We start from the raw sequence: 24,363 nt of genomic DNA, 5'->3' as shown, positions 1-24,363 counted from the left end.
TGCACACTAGAGTTGTGGTTGTGATACTGTGTTTCCGCGGTTTCCTGTCAACTGGGGCGTTGAACTTCCCCTTGTATTCCCTCCTATGTTTTTTTTTTTCCTCTTGCTATAGCTCATCTAACTGTGTGCTACCAGGTCAGTGTCATCAGAGCCAGAATCAGTCAAGTCCAGGTGCTGGAGCTGGACGTCCTCTGGACTATCCTGAGACGCACTTCCCTTCCTCCATCCACGTCCTCCTCCTTCCCGCCAACACCACGCTGCCTCTCAGGATGCTGCATCTTCTCATGCTCGCGTTGTTTCTCGGCGGTGAGTGACACTGATACTTCACATGCCGCACCTCATGTGTCAGACTGTTAGGTGTTACACGTTGTCGTAGGAATAAACTGAAAACAATAAAACTACCCTTTTATTGTAAATTCAGATTTAGGGTAGGTTATTTGTAAACATAGCGGTTTTTGCACATTGATAGTATGCCCATAATATGTCACTATTGCTATTCTTACAAGTTTTATTATTTTAAATGTTAAAGATTAGCATTCATTGGTTATAACCCATAATAGTAATTAGCCATTTTTAAGTGAGGGAGGTATAAAATGGTGGCTGATGGAGGAGATAAAGTAACCAATCGAGGTCTGATAGGATCTCACTATTTGGCATGTAGAAAAAACATTATTAACTTATCTTTATTTAGTTATTTACAGGCATTAATAACCTAAATAATAACATATGTATAAACTATTTGTAGATTTATCAGTGTAGTTTTATTGCAAAGAAGTCATGACAGTAGTAAACGGATATTGCCAAATAGTGAGACAGTATGGATGTATAAAAACCATCAGAATGTATTCTGTATTCATTATTATTATTATCATTGTTATTCTTTATTCAATTATTTAAACAGGTTTTAATAACCTAAATTAATGACCTATTCATAGATTACTGATTAGGGTATTATTGCAGTACTATTGTAAGGTAGTGCCTAAATGATTTGTCAAATAGTGAGACGGTATCAGTCTGTAAAACCATCATGACTTATCTTAATACAATTATTTAGACCTATTTATAAGGCATTTATAAGTTTAGTTTTTAAGCAAAATAGTAGTGATGGAAGTAAAACGATTCTTGTCAAATAGTGAGACTGCAGCAATGTGCAAAAACCACTGTAACTTGTCTTTATTTTATTATTTACAAGAATAAAATAAGATCCTATTTTTTCTTCATTTATAGATCATTTGTAAGGGTACTCTAAGTAGTGTCAATGGTAGTAAAGGGATCTTGCCAAATAGTGAGACTACATCAATGTTTAAAAACCATCATAAATGTATTTTATTTTATTATTTACAAGTGTTTACATCCTAATTAATAACCTATGTATAAACCATGTATAGATCAAAAAATTTAGTGATAGTAAAAGGATTCTTGCCAAATAGTGAGACTACATCAATTCGATCTAATCATACACCATTTGTATGTTAATTTACAACTTCATTATTAGGTTTATTGAACAAGCAATACATTATGTCGTGCACTGTGTTTTAAAAACCAGAGAGAAACACACAAAAAATGACGGCTGTAAATAAAACTGTGAGACTCAAAAAGGGAGTGGAAGGTGTGATAATGTGGCCAAAATGATCTGCTGCTCACTGTATGACGTGATGTGTGAAGTAAGCGTGAAGTGGTTTGCAGCAGTCCGTACAGCTTTTTCTGAACGGAAACTCACTTTTTACACGTGGAAGTTGCTGTCAAAGTTTAAAGCAACAGAGTGAAACTTTGACCACGTTTGTAACCAGGAATTTCTGGGTCTGCACGGTCTGCTAATGAATTAAAATGAAATCTAGCCTGAAAACACTACCTGTTTGGCACTGGGTTTGAATATGAATGAATGAATGAATGAATGAGGCTTATTTATGGTTGTTTTTCTGTTTTGTTTTGTTTTGTTTTGTCCATCGACAGACGTGGACAGCACATGTTCTGTATACAACTCAACTCTCAGACTGGTTCCACCTGAGGTGGTAGAAGAATATGGCAGGGAGGTATCGGTGAACTGCACCAGTGAAAATGGAATCCATGATGGGATGTACTGGAAGCACGGAAACAGAGAGTCCAACTTGACAGAGGACGATTTCACCTCCTGGAGACTGTCTCTGTCCGAGTGGAACGTGACGACGGCCAAGTGCATCCTGATGCTCCCCGACGGGTCTGAATGCAGCGAAGACCTCGAAATCACTCTGTACAGTAAGTTTACCTGCAACTAAATACAAACACAGCACAGAGGCGTGGTTTTTGTATCTTTACTGTCAAACGATGTAATATATATATGAAGAAAAGTATGTAAATACACATATTTATATTGTGTATATATATATATATATATATAGTATATTTAATATACTATATATATACTTCTATATGTACTATATATATATATATATACTGTATATACACACTTATATTATACAATATAAAAACTGTATATTAACATACATACAATATAAATACACGGAATATACACACATACAGCATGTATACATACACACAGATACAATATAAGTATACTCTGTATATATACACATATAAATATGCTATACACACAAACACACACACAAATATACTAATATACAATACAAATATACTGTACATACGCACACATTTATACTAACATACAATATAAATATACTGTGTATACACACATACGTATATACAGTACATATATACATACATACAGTGTTATATATATATATATACATGTATTCAGGCTGTCATTTAATATATTCTTAAATTGATTTCCTGAATGGCATATCATGATAAATATGTGTGTATATATGTATACACAATATCCTGTATATACTGTACATATATAAACACATGTATATATATATATATATATATATATGTGTGTATATATATATATATATATATATGTGTGTATATATCTATATACTCATACACAATATCCTGTTTGTGCACATATACAGTATGACTGTACTATCTACATTAAAACATTGAATTAATATAACACGCTTCGTGTTATCACAGCTGTTCTGTTACAGGAAGAGAATAACGTTCCTGAAGAAGCAAATACACATTGAGCTAATAATTAAACGAAGAGTTGCAGAGTTCGTGATCTGTGGCGTCTGCTATTGTTTCCGCTCTGACAGAGAATCCAGACTCGGTCAACCTGTACCCCACACAGTACGTCAACGACCTGGTGGAGGGCACGCTGTACGAGCTGCAGTGTGACATCGTCGAGGTGGCTCCCATCCAGAATCTTACCGTCCGCTGGTACAAGGACAGTCAGGTGGTGAGGACAGAGACCTTCACCTCCAACACAACCAGAACACCTGTGAGCGAGTCATCCCTCTTCACGGTCAACATCAGCAGAGAAGACGACGGAGCCTGGTTCAGATGTGAGGCTCAGCTGGACTTTGGGCCTCACAGATCCAAACAACCTGTTCTTTCTGAGCCGCACGTTATTTCCGTGTACTGTGAGTAAATATTCTCTTGTTTGTTTGTTTTTCATCTGCACAATTATGGTAAATGGTCTGTATTTACAGTATGTAGCACTTTTCTGGTCTTGATGGCCACTCAGAGCTGCATTACTCGACAGTTTTTGCCACATTTCACCCATTCACACATTCTCAGGAGCAACATGGGGTTAAAAGTACAAGTATGTTACCAGAAAATTACTTTATTAGAAGTTGAAGTCATAATATTACTTTAGTAAAAGTCTTAAAGTACATAACATTTACTGTACTTCGGTATCATTAGGTACTTAGAAGTAAAAGTATTAAAAAAAGTGAGTAGTCAGGATTGAGCAATGGTGGCTCAGTATAGTGACGCAAAACTCAGTCAACAGTGTAAATCCGTCAAAATATTAGTCCACGCGTGTAGCTATGCACTTTACGCGAGAGGAAAAAACCTGCTTGCACGAGGAGGAATCTTTAAGCTGTTACTCGTTACTACCAAATAAAATCAGAAGAAGAAGAAGAATGCATGTTGGTATTATGGTCTGTATTTATATAGCGCTTTTCTAGTCTTGATTAGCTGCAGTTTCACACACTGCAACCTGGGGTTAAGTGTCTTGTCTTCTTCTTCTTCATCTTCTTCTCAGCACAACTTAACAAGGTTTTCCTCCTCAGATGCTCCTGAGCTCAACGGCACGGCCGATGAAGGTGTCCACGTGGCCCAGGGCGCTGACGTCACTCTGGCCTGCGACGCTAAGGGAAACCCACCTCCTGAATTTCACTGGACCCGCGACGGAGTGAATATGACGGAAGACAAAAGCTACGTCAACGTTAGCCAAGTGAACACCAACGTGACTTACGTGTGCACCGCTACCAACCGTGTGGGAACAACAACCAAGCGCATACATGTGTATGTGAGAGAAGATGTCGTGGAAGCGCCTGCTGATGCCGTGACCCCACCTGAACCTCCAATTGGTAATTGTTCATGAATAGAAAAAAAACAAGTTTGGTTCTTTGGTTTATGCTGATAAAATGTTTTTTTTTTTATATAGTTTGCTCCTTGGTGCCTGATAAAGTGGCGGTGAGGTTTGGAGACCCACTTTCAATCAACTGTGTCACGACAGCCACAAATGTGTATAGAATGTCCTGGAAAGAGTCGAATGTACTCAGCTTTCACAAATCCCCAACTGCCACCTGGAAGATGGAGAAAGTGGAGGACTGGAACATACAACCTAAATGCCAGGTTTCTCTAGTGAGTGGCCACAGCTGTTCAGCAACGCCGGCCATTACGGTCTATAGTGAGTACAAGGGGATTTATTCATTCATTCATTCATTCATTCATTATGTACCACTTTATCCTCCACATGAGGGTTGTGAGGGGCTGCAGCCAATCCCAGCTGACAGGGTGAACAGGTTGGCAGTCCATCGCTGGGCAAACACGCAGAGATGAACGACCATTCCCTCGCTCTCTCTTTGACATCGTTTACTTGGTAGGCGGGGCGTGGGCCGTGTCCTGGTGGCGACAACAAACAAATACATCGAAAGCGACACAACAGACAACAGTGGAGGACGTCCAGCAGCTCTTTTTCGTCCTGCTCGGTTTGTCTCAGGATGAAATTAGGCGTTGTATGAGAATAGACCTCCATGGGATATTTTACACCGATCGCAAGGGACTGACAACTTTCTGTCGCCCAATCAGCTGACTGTACCGTACCGTTTTACTCTGGTACCCCAAGGGACGGGTGTCAAAGAATGAAGCTGTCCTCTATCTGAAACGTAACCATGGCTCATTTTGGTCAACCTCGGAATATGACCCATCAACTTAACTGCGATCAAGTGTTACTGAGTTTAGGGTAAGGGCTAAAAAATAGACGAGTCACAGACAATAATTTAAACAACAACAGCGTGTGTAAAAGACAAACACATGCTGATCACACCAAAGTGCAACGCTTTAACCACTAAGCTAACTGCCGGTGGAAACCTCATTGAAGCTACTTGATTACGACAAACCCAAGGCACCAGATTGCTGTTATTTATGCTACCACTAGGGGGCACCTCGTAATTCCTGCATGCAACCCATAGTTAAGTTTTGTTGGAGGACACCAAAGAATTGGAATGGTTGGGGCCGATTATTTTGGTACTATTCCAAATGGAAAAGTAAAAATATAGGAGCCATACTGTGCCGAACTGAACTGCACACAGCTTTAGTGCGCATATGGGCAACAGACGGTCCTGGGGACGGATTTTTTGGGCCCACAAACCAGTTTTGTCTGGCCCACGACATCCTCACAGGTTACCTAAATTTTGACTCTTGCTCAGCTCAGGTGACAGATGAATGTCGTGATATTAGCATGATGAGGTAAAACATAAAGAGACATATGAATGCTCAGGATCTGTGTGGAGTGCTATAAAAAAAAGTTACTGCAAAATACACATCAAACATTTCAGTTTCTCCACAGCCAGACCTTCATTTTGAAAGTCACAGGAAAAGGAAACGTATTTTACAGCATTTACAACATTAGTATGCACATTACATATAAAGGTGGGTTTAATGGTCATTGTTTCTTTAAATCTTTTTTTTTGTGGCCTTTCAGTTTGTGGTCCAAACCTTATCTGTGTGTTTTCTGGACTGTGGGAAGAAACCGGAGAACCCGGAGAAAACCCATGCACACAAGAAAACACATGGTTAGACCATGTAAACCAGGATCTGAACCGACGACCTTCTCGCTGTGAGGCAACACATGCTAGCCAGGATTATCATGGAAAATATTATATATATATATATATAATTACAATATATAATATATAATTGATAAATGCATTTGTTCTTCATTTAAAGTATCATGCGTTTGCTTCATCGCTTCTTTTGTCAAAGGACTTCTTCTTGGTGGCATTTTTATGTGGAATTGAAGTTCATCCTTATACACAACCAACAGATTTGTGAATGTATATGTACAACATTAGGAATATCATAACCTTCCTGTTCCTTTGCTTAATCCACAGAGACTCCAGACGCCGTGTCGCTGTCTGCGCACGCCGATGGTCTGATGGTGGAGGACACTGTGAACTTCCTCACATGTCACATCGTCAACGTGGCTCCCGTGCAGAATCTCACGGTGACGTTGTACCGAGGAAACAAAACAGTGAGCACACATGGGTTCAACTCCACCCTGGTGACTCCAGCCAGCGTGTCCTCACACTTCTCATTGATTCCTGTGAGAGACGACGATGGCGCGCAGTACAGATGCAGCGCAGAGCTGCACCTCGGGCAACAAACTGTTCCCGCGACGTCTTCAGAACCGTACACGGCTGTCGTTCACTGTGAGTTTAACGCACTCATACACATATGAACATGTTTTAGTTCAGATTTGTTTCTCCATAAGCAAAGAATTTATCGTACATGGGATCATTCTCACAGCCCAGTTTGAGGCCCATCTGCGGTTCCTCCAAGGACCACTAGTGGGTTGCAACCCACACTTTGGGAAGTACTACGTTACAGCACACATTAACACGTAATTGTATGCATTCATTGATAAGTTTCTTTAGGTGTTCTTCTTCTTCTACATGTTCACTTTTTCGCCAGAATCTTGACGCAAAACAAAACTAATCCCACAGCTTTGTGTTCCATTGGAACTGGAAGTGAAGACAAAAGAGGAATTAACTGAAAACGTAGAAGTGTTTGTACCAGTAGTGACAGCCGGTCTTGCAATCCTAGGGTAACTGTTGATGGAAATGTCTGATTTCTGACTGCAACTGGAACAAACCATATGTCTTTACTAACCTTTCTGTGTAACTATGGTGATGAAATTCACAAAAAACCCCAAACATTTCCTACAGGAAATGAACGAGAACACGTTCAAAATATCCTCTAAGAAATGTTCTAGTTCTAATTCTGACGTCTTAAATCTTCACACCGTGTCCACAGATGGTCCCCTGTTCACCTGTGACTCTCAGTATAGGGTTAAAGAGCATGATAAAGTCCAGAGAATGTGTGACCCAGAGGGGGCGCCCACACCCACCATCAGGTGGTTTAAAGGCGGAAACGAGATTGGTTCACCTCAGCGCTGGACGAAGCACGACAGCGGGGTCTATGTCCTCAAAGCAGAGAACCGGCACGGAACAGCCAACCACACACTGTCTCTGGATGTCTGGTGTAAGTTTGAATTCTCCCCAATAGGAATCTAACTTTCGTTTTTTTTTTAAAGTGACAGAGAAGATTTGATGATGAAATTTAGGACCACATTTGTTTTTTCCTCAGAATTCTGAATACATATATATATATGTGTATATATATATATATATATATATGTATATATATATATATATATATGTATTCAGAATGTGAGTGAATGGGAGTGACTTTTATTTATGTATATATATGTATATATACATATATATACATATATATATATGTATATACATATATATAAAAAAGAAAAGTCACTCACATCACATGTTGCCCTAATCCTTTTCCATATCCATCAGACAAAGCAAAATGCGATGAAGTAACAATAAAAATAGCAATTTTTTTTAATGAACTGAAATATAAATAAAATACATTTCTCTCTGTTGTTTTTACACACAGCGAAGATTTGATGGCAATATTAAGCAAAATACAAACACGTTTAATAAAAATAAAACTGATTTTCACCTACAGAAATTTCACGATTAAATTATTCTTACAGAAAAATGTTTAAAACCCTTGTTTTTGTGCTGACAATTATATCTTTATTTTTACATTTCCTTTTCCACTACCTTGACTGTTCCTGAATGTGTTTCAAACATTCAGTATGTTTGTATATGAAGAGTCGATTTGTTGGTCGCCTGTACACAGCTCTTTATTTATTTTTGTTAACATGCCCTCTTTATTAAAATCCACAGTTGCTCCTGAGATTAAGGAGGGAAACGTCAGTATGGAGTTCACCCCCGGTGAGAATGTGACTTTGGACTGCCATGCTGAGGGAAACCCCGTCCCTAAGGTCCTGTGGAAGAACACCTCTGCTGTGAATGTGATGCAGACCACTGGAGGGCACCATGGGAGCATTAGAGTGACAGTAGCCACGTCTACCAATGCTGGTGTTTACATCTGCGTTGCCACGAATGAAGTTGGGACTGTGTCAAGATCTGTCACACTGCAGATGAAAGGTCACTGATATTGATCCCATGGTGTTGCCATGCAGATGTTGAAATACAAAATAATAAATATTCCAGAAGTTAAAATGTTATTTATTGTTTTCTTTTTTCTTTGTCTTACAGGCCAGGCATTTGTTCGCAGATTATCTTTCATCCTATGGCCGCTGCTCGTCATTTTCATCATCTTCTTCTTCATCGTCCTGTTCGTGCTCTGCAGATGTAGGAAAAATCATGGACAGTACAGCTTTATTACCGACAAAGATATTCCCTTGATGACAAAGTCTGATGGGAGCAAAGTTTAGGATTATTTACTATCTGCTGATTATGGTAAGATTAAATCAACTCTGGGACAAAAAACTAAAAAATGGCATGCATTTTCTGTATTTTCTTATTTTTTTCTTTTTAAATGGTACTGTCCCAGTGTTACAGGGGCGTTTTAACAAACTTTGGGGACCTGTATTAAACCTAACTAAAGCAAGCTTGTGGCATCAGGGTTTCCAACCATGGTGCCACTGGAGTTTTCTGTACATAGCTGAAGATGCATCTCACAAAATTGTCATTGCTACAAAACAAATAATCATCTAATCTCGGGTGGCCTCATATTAGCTTGGGGCCTAATCTGTTTCAATGTTCCTTACTCTATAGATGTAGAAATGCCTTCTGGGAAGATTACCAAAAATATTTTCCAAGCACAAGTCATGTTTATCGCTGTATCCATTTTTTCTGTTGTTGTGTTTTACTTGTGAGATTAGCATCTTTTTATGAAATTGTCATTGACCTTTTTACTACAGCCTCCGTCACTCTGTACATTTCGATTTACGTCAAACTACGGTTGTAGGTTGTCTTCATTTAACTGGACAAGGCTGCTCCTTTTCCCAGTATCCAAGCACTGGCATGGGACAGCTAGCAGCTAATCGTTAGCACGTCGATGGCCATTCCAGGTCCTTCCACTGTCCAGTAACTTCAAAATATTTCTGTGTCAATCCAGGCTAGTGTTGACCTAGTGTTGATTAAAATTGGATGAGCACATCTTTGAACACCTTTTCTGTCAAAACACACTGTTTTTTGTGTTTTTTTTCTGTTTTTAGGCTGAATTTATTGTCAGCTTTACTATCTTGCATTGTTATGCTGTTCAATTGGACTCCTGCTCTTGTCCCAGTATGCAAGCACTAGTGGGGAAATTATTTATTGAATGAGTGTCCTTGAAAAGCATGTTTAGCTTGTGGCTAGTCGTTAGCATGTCCAATCTGAGTCACCCTACCCTCTGTTTACTTGATAAATATCCAATTCTTTAAGCTGACAGAGCATACGTTTGGTCTAAAACATCTTCATGTTTTTAATCTGTGAGCCAGCTTACATTATTTATGTGTCAACATGCAGTATTATGCAGTATTTTGACTCCAAATCACATGATGTGGGTGGGTTAGTCCATCTTTAACAAAATTCTTTAGTTAGTAATGTGTCCTTTCGACTTAAAAGTCAAATTTGAATTGGACAAATGGAATAAAACATTATTTTTTTGACTGACTACTTTTATTATCTGTATGATTTCACAGTATTGACGTGACTATCTGCTCTTGGATGTGAGAAAACAATCATCAATAAAACAATAAATAAACATCACATTAAAAGTTATCTTAATTCCACACTGAAGGCAATGAATGTAAGATTTGCCGCAGAAGCAAAACAGGCTTTTCACATCTTAATTATGAGTCACTGGCGAAAATGAATGACTCAGTGTGAACTGGTAAATCTGGCAGCATCACGCCGCTCCATGCTGGGGAATTTTCGGGTGCTCTGTCGCGGCTGATCACAGCTCAATATCTCGCTCGTGGGCACCTCAGCGGGATGACATTACGAAACATTGTTAACAAAATATAATTAACGCTGCGGCTGCTTTTTCCTAAAACAGCTACACTTTTGTACCCGTTTAAGATGTCGACATGCGTGACCTTTTCATACACAGCTCACAGCACTTTACGTGACGGCAGGCAGCTCCTCCTGGCTGATACTGTAACAGTGTATTAATACCATGGTGGAACATGGTGGAAATATTCAGGCTGTTCTGTCAAAAAACTATATTCTCATCAAAAAACTATGCAAAAAAAGTAGGCCATATGTCATGTTGGAGGAAAAATATCAGGCTCAGACACAAATTATGGATGCAATTATCTTTATACCACATTTAAGTCAGTTTAAAAGATTCAGTCTTGTTTGTCAGAGGGGTTTTTGTCTCTGGATTTCTTCCAAAACGATAAATGACATTGTTTTTGTCACTGCCAGAAATGATTCAGTCTCAGATATTAAATATAATTTAAAATATTGCTGTTTTAATGTAGAAAGTGTAGGCTTCACTTGAGAATTAACCAAAATGCACTCAAAAGATTTAGAGCAGTTCTTAATCTGAGTTGACCTGAGCTCACTTTTATCACATTGTTGGATTTAGCGAGGTCAGGAACTTAGGAATTTAAATGGGAATTACTTAATTTCCTGAATGTATTTTCTCATTTCTTAATTTTAAGTGTAAAATTAAAAAGGCTTGGTGTTTGTAGACTTAAGGCCCTGGTATACTTCCGTTCACATGCTGTGTGCATTGCATATCGCGGACTGGTGCGTCAAACTCCTGTAGTATCCCACTTCACCATCGGGTGTCCGTACAAGTCTGGCTCGCAGCACACAGAAGTATATTTTCTCATTTCTCCCTTCTTGCGTGGCATAGATCTGGTTACATTGCCATTTAAAAACGACAATTGTGACAATGAAAATGATTTTATCCCTCGTGTGATAAAGTTTGCATATTGTTGCTTTAATATTTTTCAACCATGGGATTTTGCTCACAGTCTTTTATAATAAAATGAAAAACCAGGACACAATTACACACACAAAATAAAATAAAATAAAACAATTCGTAAGGGTACACTTTTTGTGCTTTATTTTGAAAACCTCGCGTAGGTGGACCACGTCCAGTCCAGTCTGATGTGTGGCTCACTTCAGTGCACTGCCCCTTTAAGGTTTAGGATTTGGGAGTGACGCGTCCACGAGAGTCAGTTTATCCCTCTGTGCTTCGCTATGAGAAAAAAAATATTTGGACTAACTCGAGCAGCCACTGCCAGCGTCCGTTAATCAGCTAACTATGACGCGGGTTTACATTTTCTTTTGAATGGAGTAGAACCGGAATGTGTAGTGGTAGTGAGTGATCTATCAGGCCGGGGATTAAACTCGCCTGGGCCGCCTTCCTCCTCCTCCTCCTCCGCCGCCGCCTCCTCGGTGCTGCTGCTGCTGCTGCTACTGCTGCTGGGACAAACTTTGGAGAAGTTCTTTTGTATTCGACACAGTCGCACAGCTTGTGTTGGCCGACAAGCAGAACATGGACTGGGGCACGGAGCTGTGGGTGAGTCCTGCTTATCTTACCGTACTGTCAGGAATCGGGAATTCGTGTCAAACACTGTTCGCTGAATAGTTTTCTTTTTTTAGCGCTCAAGTGAGGAATAAATGTCCTCCTTTTTCCCCCCACTGTGCAGATCGGTGCGTTCACGGACGTGGTTCCATTTTCGGACGGTGTACTGTGTTGGTATTTTTGGAAGCTGGATACTGTTGTTTTAACCTAAGTCACGTTACTTGAGGAATAAATGTCCCGTAGCGACCGGAAACCCCCCCTCCACCATTAAGCGTTCATTTGGTGCGTTCAGGGACGTGGTTCCATTTTCGGACAGTTGTACTGAGGTAGTTGTTTGATAGCTGAATATGATGATTAGAATGAAATCGTGGAATGTGTGGTATATATGTCTGGAGGGGTTGTAAAATAGCAAGCGTTCGTTCAGTAGCTGCTGTGCAGAACGGTTCGTTCAGGCATGTTGTTCCATTTTCAGACAGTTAAATTTGCTGTTTTCCCCTTTTTAGTTGAAACGGGCTGAATTGTTGAATTAATGCAGTGAGTCTATCGCAAATTCAAAAAAATGTATCTACAACAAGGGATAATGACTGTATATAGTATGAACTAATGCTTTATTTAAACATTTACTTACAAAAGTCAGATTTTAATACCAATATCTGTCAGAAAAAGGAACATTTGCAATATGATTTCTCCCTTAAGTTGTTTTTCCTTGTGGAAACAAGTGGGTCCAAGTTGATGTGAGAGAGTTGAGGGAAGTTCCACTTTTATTTGTTTACTTTGTGTGACTGCACAAGCTTTTACAAAGATACAACTTTATACATTTGGATAACATCAGTGTCCAATGATGGCAAACCTGGAGAATTACCAGAAAATTAAATGTATGAAGTAGAAGTGACTCTCTTCTCCTGAGACATGAGTCACTTATGGAAGTCACAAGTGACATGTAAGAATACTTCATCCATATTTGCACTGGATTTGTTTTTACTATGAAATAAAATGTATTGTAAAAATAAAAATACAGCATCTAAACAAAACTAAACAGATGTCTCAAAATGAAACCAAACCAGACTTTTTTTTTTTTTTTTTAGATTTTTTAACTCTTGTGTTATGTAGATGCTTCACTGTTTACGTTGCTCCCATAGAGATAAAATCAGACAGGCTGTGTCGTGATTGTTTACTCTTCAAAGAGTGCACAGATGTCACGGCTAATTAATTTTTACAATAAGGTGTGACGGGGTCAAAGTCAGTGATATTATTATTATTGTTATTATTGTTATTATTATTGTTATTATTATTATTTTTTTTTTTACTAAACTTGGCTGATGCATGTTATAATAGAACTGTCCCTGCTGGGATTTTTAAACAAATAGTAAAGTCATAAAGTGTTGGAATAATAATAATAATAATGATGATAATAATAGGATATAGCAGTGATTCCCAAACACTGGGTGAGGAAACCACAGATGGGTCGTGTGGGATTTGTTTTGGGTCCGCAAACAAATTTTGAAAATAAAGTTTAAATCAATATGATATCAGGTGTAACAGATGTGGCTGTAAATGAGTTGCTACTTCCTATTAGGTATATGTGCAATGCAAAAACAGAAGGTCCTTAACTAATTATTTACATTATTAAGTCATCTGTTGATTATTCATTTTCTCAACTAATCAGGTCATGGTTTAGTCCAAAAAAACCCAAAAACAATATTAACGTTTAAGAAGGTAAATCTGCTTTTATTTGAAAATGACTTTTCTGATTGCAATTTGTTTAGTGTTTTGTCAATGTCTTGTTTCAGCCCATTATATGAACATTAAATCTGCTTTATTTAACAAAATGATTGGCTGTGTAACGGCAAGAATCAGGTGATATATTTGTCCGACACAGGAACAACAGAACAATATATCGCGTTATATTTGGATACGATAAGCAAAGTGACTCATTGCACTTTTTCCCTTCCGAAATCATGACTTTTAAGGAAAAACTCTAATTGTAAAAGTAACAATATTTCATGCGTAATGCCTGAAAGTCCGCTGCCAACTAGTGGTTGGAGGTTTATAGGACAAATATGGTAAAAAAATTCTCCAATATCAAAGTATTCCTGGTTCTGCACTGTAGATGGCAAAGTGATGAAGAAATCTGCAAACTCTTTTAGCTCTCGTGGTCATGTGAGACTAATCATGTGGGATATGTACAGAAGATACAGGAAATAGCATATATTCAAGGATTGGTCTCAGGATTTTATTGGATCTTCCAAATAAAAATCAACACAAATTGGATAATTCCATTTTCAGTATCACACACTTGAAGCAATACCTGACACTGATACGGTTTAATTTCCCAGTTCCCTGTCTAGAATCTAAACTGAATCCTGTTGACTGTGTTAACAGTGCTGCCTTGGTGACTGCCACAGTTTATGCGCCGTTGCACTGTACCCTGACTGCGAAGCCACACATTTGCAAACACATTCTCGCTTTCAGGGAACCTGAATATGTAAAATGGAGCACTGTGAGGACGAGGACAGGGAGGTTGTGACCTCATTACAGTCTGTGCTCCCCCTAGGCCTCTTCCCCTGTCCCTTTTTTTTCATTGCACATGTTGGTTTGCAACAGCCTAATTAGTTTTGCCCTACTTTGATTGAGTCAGAGAACCATCACAGCATTAATCAGAGGCTCAGTCTCTCTGCACACAAGACTTTCCTGTTTATCCCAGCATTTTTTTTTTTTTTTTTGCGTCACTGGTTTTAGAGGAATCTCTCCACACAAAAGATGACGTTGTCTCTGTGTAGGAATATTATGTGCCGCAGCCTCACCTGTTGGCTTAAACAAAGGCCTGCAGGCGTAATTGCTTGTGTTAATGTTTCGTCCCGTGGGCCAACTCAGCTCCATGGCATCTGTCCCCCTGATTGTTGTTAATCCAAAGGCTATTTTAAGATTTGCAGAGTGGAAGATCAGTGTCCCGGCATTAGCTGCGTGATAGTGAGGCCACTCCTGAGAAGAGTGACAGTCTGTGGCAGATCTGGCAGTTCTGGCAGGACAGGCCCCTAATTTTCATAAGGCTCAGGCTCAGTCAGAGCACAAACATCCACCTCAGCCTCGTAGGTCAGTGACTCTCTGGATGACTCCTGGTAATGTTATGTGGCAGTGGTTCTTTCTTGGTTGCCAGTTTTCTCTCGTCTTGTTTCGCAAGGTCCTGATTCAATTTGATATCGATTCATGTGGAGATATTTCAAGTTCTGTACCAGTTTTGTTGGTTATGAAAGAGATTTTCACAGAACTATATAATAATTGTTTAAAATGTGGGTCAGCTAACCTGGTGCGTCATTACAAATATTAACAACTTTCCAAACTGAGTTAGAAATTCACCCCTTATTATATTGTGACCACACAGTTTTATTTTTCACCCGTTTCCTTCTGACAAAACCCCCATTTTATTTGCACTGTGTGGGGAAAAAAAGAACTGTTTAATAGGGGTGGGCGATATTGGCTTTAAATTACATCACGGTATTTCATCACGATATAGCAAAATCTACACGTGTGATGATATTTTGCACAATTTCAAAATAAAAGGGCTTGTTTTGGTATGTAACGTTAGGGGGGTGGCTCAGTGGTTAAGACCAGTACCCTGTGTGCGAAAGTCATCATGGTCGCAAGTTCGACTCCACCCCTGGCTGATTGTACTCAATTCCATAGTAACTTGCTTTGGATAAAAGCGTCTGCTAAATGACATGTAATGTAATGTAATGTAATGTAATGTAATGTAATGTAAAAATATACGGTTCACAAAAAAGAATACATTGATAAAACGTTCATGATGAAAAATGAATCTATAATTATCAAAACAAACATTTAAGTGGTGGGCCACAGGAAAACCACTGATGGGCTGAATGTGGCCCCTGGGTCACTGGTTTGAAACATTTGAATTAAAAACTTAAACCTTAAAAAACTATTCAAGTTCAAAATGTCCACATCTACAATTGCCACCAACTATTAGTAAAGTAATTAATGAGTTGTCCAGCAGAGGTTTAATTAAGAAAATCATTTATTCCAGAATAGAAACAATCATCTTATCTGATGTTCCCGTCTGGATTTAGCCAAAGCCGTTTGAAACCCCCACATTTGAAGCATAATGTAGTCCTTTAATTGCAGCCCGTTGCTTAAATGTGTGCCATAAAAAGTAAGTAATGGCTGTGCTAGTTAAACGTTGCATCGTTTACACAGCACAAGTACAATATTTATTGTCGCCATAAAAAAAACAGCGATATTTGTGGAGGAGAGAAAGATGCTACTGATGCTGCTGCTCAAGCTCCTTCATTTTCATGACTGAGGTTTATAATGGAATTCATTGTTAGAAACAAAAAAATGGAGCTGGTTCATAAACGACTGTTCAGACTCAGCATAGACCTGAGTCTATGGGGACTCAGTAAGGTGATAAATAGCAGCAGTCTGACAGACACTGGTATTTGACGAGACACTGACTGTGTCCTGTAAAGCTGTTTTTATGCGTTTGCAGCTTTTAATGAGGTTGGTTTTCTAATTGGGGGCGACTCCATTGCTTTGAATAAAGTTGCTGTTACATTTAGTTTGTCAGAGCAGATCGTGCTTCTTGTGACATTTAAAGTAAAATAAACTTAAAGTAAACTCTGAGTTTGCAAAATGGCCTTTTATTTGCACCAATACCGGGAAAAACACATTTCTGATTGACAGTAATATTGTACGATACCATAGTGTCCACAACTTTTAGACCAAACTGACTGTATTCAACAAATTTTCCCAGCATAAGAGGTAATAATGATACTTAAATTTTAATTCACAGCATGAGCTTCAAGTAATTTGTCACAAAATGTTATTATTCATTTGTTTTCATTGCAATCAGACATTGTTTACCAGTAAATCTAGGTTTTTTTGTATTTCTTAGAAGTTACTCTTCATATTAATTTGATCATTGAAGATAATATTTACTTTATTTAGTATATACTGTGGCCAGATCATCTTATTAAACTTCTTATAAGATCATAGCATGTATTTATCAACTATTTTGATTATACTATCAGTTTGTGTGTTTGTTTAAGGCTTTACAAGTTTCCAGGTTCTTCAATGTGAATATTTTGCGGAATTAGGTTAGTTGGAGACTACGTTAGAGGTGACAGTTATTAGCTACTACTCTACTCTACGTTTACATGACATGAGAAAAAAAACAACAACAAATGATTGCATTTAAAACCAGACTTGCATTTAAAAATACATGTTAACATGTTAGTCCAACAGTCAGTCTGAAATTGTGCTGTCTTTCCATCATGGTACGGTTTGGTACACTATGGTATGGTTTGTTTCGGTTTGGTACAGTATGGTATGGTTTGGAATGCATTCCAACTGAGAAAAGTACATTTACTTGGTAGGCAGTGTGTGAGCTGTGCCCTATGACCGCAGCAGCTAGCTGTGTAGCGCGTCGTATAGGTGCGACGGCAACGTACAACGACATTGAACGCAACCCAACAGACAACATTGGAGGACATTGCTTGCTTTGTCTCAACAGGACTTCCAAGTTTTGTATAAGAATAGACTGCCGGTGGTGAAGAAACACCGATTGCAAGGGAGTTGTCGCCCAATCAGCTGACTGTTGTTGGTGAACCCTGTTGTTCAGTCGTGTTGTTTCAGTGTTAAAAGTCTTTCAGCCGAAAACCGAAAATGCCTGTTTTGGCCATTTTCGGCCAATATGGTTTGGTGGCCGAATTTTCGGTGCATCTCTATTATTATTATGGTACTATTCTGAATGGAAACACAAAAAACATGTGCCAAAAATTTAACCAAAAAGAACCGTTCCACTCAATGAAAACACGGCTTGGGTGTTCTTTGCATGCCTCACAGTTCCCACCACAGCTAATACACCCTTGGTAGACAAAAACTTCAGACTAGTACATTTTTTGGACTGACAAGAAGACAAAGTTTATCCTCTCTCAGCTCAAAGAATATATTTTAAAAAAAAATGGAAGACTCAGATTGGTGCTCATCATGCTAACAACTAGCTGCAAACTGAACTGGCAATCGCCTAAATCTAAAAAGCTGAAATGGAATCTCCTGAAGACGGAGCGATGGGAACCCACAGGCAACATATTCTGCTTTTGTAGTAATTAGTTATCGGGTACAGAATTCAATGCCAGCTAACTTTGAAAACTTGTTTATTTTACTCACTTTTATTGCAATTTGTAGGCGTTCTCTGGAGTGGGTTGAGGCAAGGTTCATCAGAAAGTTAATGGGTCAGACATAGGGCGGGTTCCGATCGCGGCGGATTTAAAGTGTGCACTGAACTCTGACGGCCAGAAACGTGACACTGTTGCCGTACAGAAGGTTTTCCTGCCAACATGGAGGTCATGCGACGTCCTCAGTTCTCTTTAGACTCTAGACTCTCAGTTGGATACTAGTTGGAAAAGCAATGCTGATTTGTTGACCTGCTGTCCAGCAGCCTACACACACAACGCATCCCCGTACCACCATTTCTGACCTTCCCATCCATCTCCATTCCCCACAGCGACTGACCTGGCACACGGCAACAGGCTGGCAGGCAGTTCAGAGGCTGAGTATGCAAACACAAAACTTGTATTTGCAAACGAGCTTTGAAAATATGTAACTTTCCATGTCTGCTCTCACAGCCTTTCCATAATCCAACGCACACATTTGTATTAGTCATACATTTGACAACGAGTAACCAGGAGTTTGTCTTGCTCACACAGTCTGTTCCTCCACTATATTTTGATTCCTGCTGTCTTCAGTGCTGCCTTATTATTATGTGTTTTTACATTGCTGAGTAAGTTTTTTTGGGGTGGGTGGGGGGGGCGAGTGGCAGCACATCAACTTCTCTCCATGCAGTAATGAATCCAGTGTGTTTCACGGTCAGCAGCACAGATAACTGCAGCCTCAGTCTTCTGTTCTGGCGATTGTGGTGAGATTGAATTGGATTCAGCTGCTGGGGTCGAAAGAAATTCCTAAATAAATAATTTGTCACGACGGCGACGAGGAGGAGGAGGAAAACTGTTTTTAACATGAGCAGCTTTGAAAATGGTAAAATCCATAGTTGTAAGTTGGCTTTTACGGACGATCATTACATCTGTTCTGTAATTAAGGACTTTGAATCGCAGCCTATTGGTTAGGTGTTATCATGGTGATGGATTGCAGGCCTCCGCTTTAAACCGTGTTCTATAATTAGTCCAAGCGTTCTCTCATTGAGTTGGGCTTTGTCTCTTTTGTTTTACCTGGACGGCTGGAAGGGGACAGAAGCAGGACATGGCCCAACTTGTTAGGAACATCCCCCCCTTTCAGTTGTAGCAAAGAAAGCTTAAGGGAATTGTTCCGAGTGTGTAGTGAGGGAAGGTAAACGGAGATTTCATCTCACACTATTAGCAGACTTGTCGAAGCTTGTTGCAGTTCTTTAACCAAATAAGGAGCAAATAAACTTCCTAGTGTAGTAGTTCTTTATTAAACGGTTAAGGCTGAGACATTTGGGGAAAATATCTAATCAAATTGTGATTTGATGTGTCATTCTTCAGGTCAGTATTCACTGTGCGCAGTAGGCATGCATGGGCTGAGAGCCAGTTTCAATACTGTGGTATATTAACATGATATTTTTCATATTCAGGTGCGGCAGATGTAGATAAGTCCATCAGGATATAATGTTCTTATATCGTATGATATCGATATATATCGCGCTATAAGTCACATTAATATTTCTGTCCAACTTAAAGTTTCCCCTTTTACTCTGAAGTAGAGCCGAAACGATGAATCGATTATTAATTGATTACTAAATTAATCGACAACTATTTTGATAATCGATTAATCGGTTTGAAGCTTTTTTCATGATTAAAACAAGATTTCTGATTGTTTAAGCTTCTTAAATGTTAATATATTCTTAATTTCTTTGCTCTGGATAACACAGAAATCCTTAAAAGTTAATCATTTTGGTTTGTGGACAAAACAAGACATTTGAGAACATCATCATTTCCAGGTTTGACGAACGCAGATCAACATTTTTTAAGATTTTCTGATATTTTACCATATTGGACCAAACGATTAATCGATTAATCGAGAAAATAGTCCACAGATTAATCGATTATGAAAATAATCGCTATTTGCAGCTCGACTCTGAAGTGAAATGTAAAGATAGGAAAAGGTTTTGGTTTAAATATTGTTTATTTTTGTACAACATATAACAGTTGTGTCGGAGCCGAGCCGGGACTAGCTTAGAGTTAGCTCTGAGTTAGCTTGTGTGTTCTTCAGGGGAGGCACGGCACTGCTAGTGAGCGGCTATAAGCACCCGCGATCATACAGCAAACGCTGCATGAACCTGACGGAAAAGAGCTGCTTTTGGAGGCGGAGCCGATGTGGTTTCGCTCTCACTTCTGGACATGTTGGCGCACGTGGCTGCGCAATGAAAACATTAGTGCGCACTTGAACCACATGATTGTTTCAAAGCGATGTTTCTCCCATTGTCATTGGCTGTTTGGGTTCTGTCCAAGTTCTATGGACTGCTATGGTTTTTATATCGAGGAAAAGTGCTGTTGTGCTATATGTATGTCATCATGGCAAACATGCCAAGTCCGGCTGAAATGACTGATGAATACAAAAGTGGGATAAATACCTAGCTCCTCTAAAGCTATTATTTTTCATTTATCTTGCTCGATGAAGAAAATGTAATGTTGGGATATGATGAGGTTATACACGCAGTCGATCCATATTTGTGTTTCCAGTGAAAATGTGGCAGGAAGCTCTCTAACGAACATTTTAAATCATACTTTTACTCTGTCAGTTCATAGAAACGGACATTAAAATTATATCAGACTTTTTCCCTGCCTCACAGTTGTGATCCCATGTCCTTCGACCGGCGTACGCTCTCTCTAACAACGTGGGCGCCCCATGATTTAAAGCCGAGCGGAAGTGAAGAGACCGTTGTCGAGACGCTGTGCACATGTGCCGAGCATTCGCGGAATCCAGCAGGCAGGAGCAAAAGAAAAAAGAAAAACCCTTGATGTGTTTAGTTTATTGCCCTTCGCGTTCACGATTCCTCAACATGACCTCAATCTCAACCAGAGGAACATCCCAGTTATTTCCTCCAGAAGCAAACACATGTTCCGTGTCCCACATGAGGGATGTCTTGATATCTTTTCCTTATTTGTCTCTCCCGCTGTGTTCCCCAGGACCAGTATGACATCATCGAGAAGCACACACAGTCGGGCCTGGAGCTGGTGGAGAAGTATGTGAAGTTTGTGAAGGAGAGGACGGAGATTGAGCAGAACTATGCCAAACAACTGAGGTAGGCGTCGCTCTTCATGTCCCCGTGTGTGTGTGTGTTTGCGTTGGTGCATGTTTATGAAATGTCTGTGGGGTCTTATGACCACGTCCAGGGACAGAATCCAACTTGTCTTTGAAACACTGGCCTCATTCTGCAGCTGCTCGCTCTCTCTCCTCATCCGCTGTGCTCGCTCACTCGCTCTCCCAGTTGTCTCCCAGTCCACGGGCCCACATCTGCTGCAGTGCTGAGCTCCGCTGGAGAGGAGAGGAGAGGAAGTGGGAGCAGACTGGCACATGATAGACAGGATGTGGTCCGAGGGAGAGAGTGAAAGAAGGAAGAAAAGCTATTTTGATATGTTTATAAGCAGACTATTGTTGTTCTAATCCTGCGTTAAAGAAAAAAGGAGCCCCAGGCTTTATAATAATAGTGGAGTGAGCTTTCCTCATCTGTCATCCATCTTTCCAGCCTCTTCCCAGAGAGAATACAAAACATTGTTCAATGTTGACCCGTCATTTTCATGCACTTTCACTGTTTCACAGGAACCTTTCAAAGAAGTATAACCTGAAACGAGGCAGCAAAGACGAACCCGAGTGCAGGTGAGATGCCATCCTCTGCAACAGTGTTGTACTATTCTATCTTTAATTCATCAATTTGACTATTAAAATGAAACCAAATGACAAAAGTGGTCATAAACTCTACATTTTTTAGCTTTACAGCAAGCATCAGCTCTTTGTTCAGCTGTTTTTGGCCAAAAATGAGAAAACATTCATGGACATCAATGGACAAAATGATAAAGTGTTAGTATTTCAACGTTGCAATATGACATCATATATGCAACATTAGAGAGGGTTTAAACTACAATTCTTGCAGCTAGGCTGATTGAAAGAGACATTAATTCATTCTAATGTGTTTTGGTTTATTTCAAAACAAACGAGAGACTGTTGTGCACATGGAAATATTGAATATATAAAGTCAGCCTGTGTTTCACCAACACTTCACATTTCCATCACATTTCCTCTGCTTTGGCTTTGATATGAAAATTAGCTGAAGCTCATTAACATCCATCTTGCATTGTGTTAAAATTAGCAGTTTTTAACTAGTGTTTCCCACAGAAAAAAACACTTTTTCATCTCTGATACTGTTCCCGATACCACAGCCTCGAGTATTTACCGATACAAAATAGTCTGAGTTGTTAACAACTGTTTTTGCTGATGCATTTTCCCATGACATGACAAGATATTTCAAAACATAAGGCTACTCCCATTATGTTGAAATTAACATGAGTTAAAATGCTGCTTTGCTGCTTTTAGTTAAGCATTTACTCTATATGATGGTTTTTGGATGGATCCCACGTTTTCTTTTTTCCAATGTCAAATGTCACAGATGTTTTGACCTATAGAACTGGTTTACCTGGGTCAATTTGTATCACTGAATATTGCATTTTTATCCAGAATTCCAAGGTAAGTCGGGAAATTCAAAATAAAACCTTAAAAAAACTGTTTGAGTACAGCCTAGAAGTGCGTTGTGCAATGACCTACAGAGCGGACAAAGGGGGTGAGGTAATATTCGTTTGAGCATGATTTTTGTAAAAAGTGACAGCCGTGCTCAGGATAAAAACCTTTGGATTTAGTTTCTCTTGTGTTGAACATGCTGTACTGGAGCCGTTTAAATGCCCGTAGAAGGAAGCGGGAATTATGGACTCACCAGTTTCTTATCTTGACTTCTCTTTGAGCCTGTGTGTTTATCATCATATCAGTGACTCCATCTCTGTGTCCTCACGTCTCCACCCTTTCCTCCCTCCCGTCTGCTTAATGGTAGATTGTCCAGCTACCAGTCGTTTTTGGACATCCTGAATGAGATGAATGACTTCGCCGGGCAGCGGGAGCTAATTGCAGAGAACATGATGATGAACATTTGCATCGATCTCACCAAGTACTTGCAAGAGCTGAAGCAGGAACGGAAGATGGTGAGTGTGTGATGTGGAGACGACCCAGAGAGAACTGCTGTCATGTATTTACACATAAATGGGATCTCCCTAAAGTGTAAATAAACCCCTAAACCATTTTCCCCCCCAAGTGAAAAATAGTGTATATTTGTATCTAGTTATGTGATGCAGATCTTCACATTTTATTGTAAAGTATTGAAATAACACATTACATCTACTGCTTTTAAAATTTGGCTTTTTTTAGTCCACGATTCGTTACCTTCTTGTCCAACCAGTGCAAGGCTTGTTTTTCCAGACTCCTCCCCCTTTTATCAAAGCTAAGGCTGTCGCTTTGGTGATTGAGAATCTCATCTCACTGAGTCCCTCACACAGCTGCAACTTGGTAGCTCTGTCCCATTTAGGGACAGGGATCCTCCAGTGTGGAAGTCGTCGGCGACACCTTTTGAAAGCGGCCGACGTTAGCTTGGCTGCATAGGATACGTCTGGTTAATCCTTTGCGGGCCGACCATATCCAAGAATTTCTATGCGTGCTTAATGAAACTAATACAAAACTTGACTAAAACAGACTAAAAATGGTTTAACAAGAACAACACTACTGCTACTAATCTACAAAATGAAATATTTTAATATTTAAAGGAAGAATTGGTGTGCTGCCTGCTGGAATTCTTTGTCTGACGCTCTGGAGGATCCAGCCCCTTAAGTGGGACAGCACTGGTGTCAGATTTCACTTCCAGACCACTCCCCTGCACTGCTTCCCACGCTCCCTCCCTCCCTCTCTCTCTCTCAGCCCACTTTTTTGGCATTTTTGTTACCCTGTAAACACCCTCAACTGTAACTAGTACAATTTCCCCTCTTTTAACTGTTAATCTGCTTAAATTTTTTTTTACTATAATTTGTTTGATTTGTTGTTTTACATCTTAAAACAGACCTTTTCTCCTTGGCTTTTGACCCAGTACGAGACGTTGTTTTTCGCCTGTTTTTATTGTACAACTTGTGTTGTTTTTGTATTTTTTAATTGTTTGTTTTTAGGTCTAGTTGTGTTTTATATATTATGCTTATCCCTGATGTAACAGCGCTTTGTTTCCACTGTTGGATTGGATTGTAATATGTAATATGTGATATTGATATGAGGAGCAGGGTCAGTTCTATG

At 39.4% G+C, this 24,363-nt stretch overlaps 2 protein-coding genes across 4 annotated transcripts in view; both read left to right on the top strand.

Annotated features, from left to right (window-relative positions):
- The first annotated feature begins 89 nt into the window (after positions 1-89).
- Positions 90-10,220, top strand: LOC122784742 (hemicentin-2-like). Its single transcript, XM_044050068.1, has 9 exons — positions 90-306; positions 1,954-2,235; positions 3,159-3,485; positions 4,140-4,439; positions 4,517-4,762; positions 6,468-6,785; positions 7,390-7,617; positions 8,346-8,609; positions 8,721-10,220. Exons 1-9 carry the CDS (start codon positions 270-272, stop codon positions 8,897-8,899), a joined length of 2,181 nt encoding a protein of 726 aa, XP_043906003.1. The 5' UTR covers positions 90-269; the 3' UTR covers positions 8,900-10,220.
- Positions 10,221-11,622: 1,402 nt separating this feature from the next.
- Positions 11,623-24,363, top strand: part of trip10a (thyroid hormone receptor interactor 10a) — a 28,080-nt gene continuing 15,339 nt past the window's right edge. For all 3 annotated transcript variants that reach the window (XM_044050732.1, XM_044050731.1, XM_044050733.1), the window contains exons 1-4: positions 11,623-11,988; positions 21,174-21,289; positions 21,808-21,864; positions 23,087-23,234. In XM_044050732.1, coding sequence (XP_043906667.1) covers positions 11,965-11,988; positions 21,174-21,289; positions 21,808-21,864; positions 23,087-23,234 — 345 coding nt within the window. In that variant the 5' untranslated portion in view covers positions 11,623-11,964. The remainder of the gene's footprint in view (positions 11,989-21,173; positions 21,290-21,807; positions 21,865-23,086; positions 23,235-24,363) is intronic.

The sequence above is a fragment of the Solea senegalensis genome, linkage group LG19, assembly GCF_019176455.1.
Source record: "Solea senegalensis isolate Sse05_10M linkage group LG19, IFAPA_SoseM_1, whole genome shotgun sequence".
Classification (NCBI taxonomy): domain Eukaryota; kingdom Metazoa; phylum Chordata; class Actinopteri; order Pleuronectiformes; family Soleidae; genus Solea; species Solea senegalensis.
This window is presented reverse-complemented; position numbering and strand designations above follow the sequence as displayed.

Excerpts from the sequence above, each read along its gene's own strand:
- LOC122784742 (XM_044050068.1), top strand. The coding sequence starts at position 270 with ATGCTGCATCTTCTCATGCTCGCGTTGTTTCTCGGCG. Across the intron at positions 4,763-6,467 it reads GCCGGCCATTACGGTCTATA|AGACTCCAGACGCCGTGTCG; the intron begins GTGAGTACAAGG and ends CTTAATCCACAG. Across the intron at positions 8,610-8,720 it reads TGTCACACTGCAGATGAAAG|GCCAGGCATTTGTTCGCAGA; the intron begins GTCACTGATATT and ends TTTGTCTTACAG.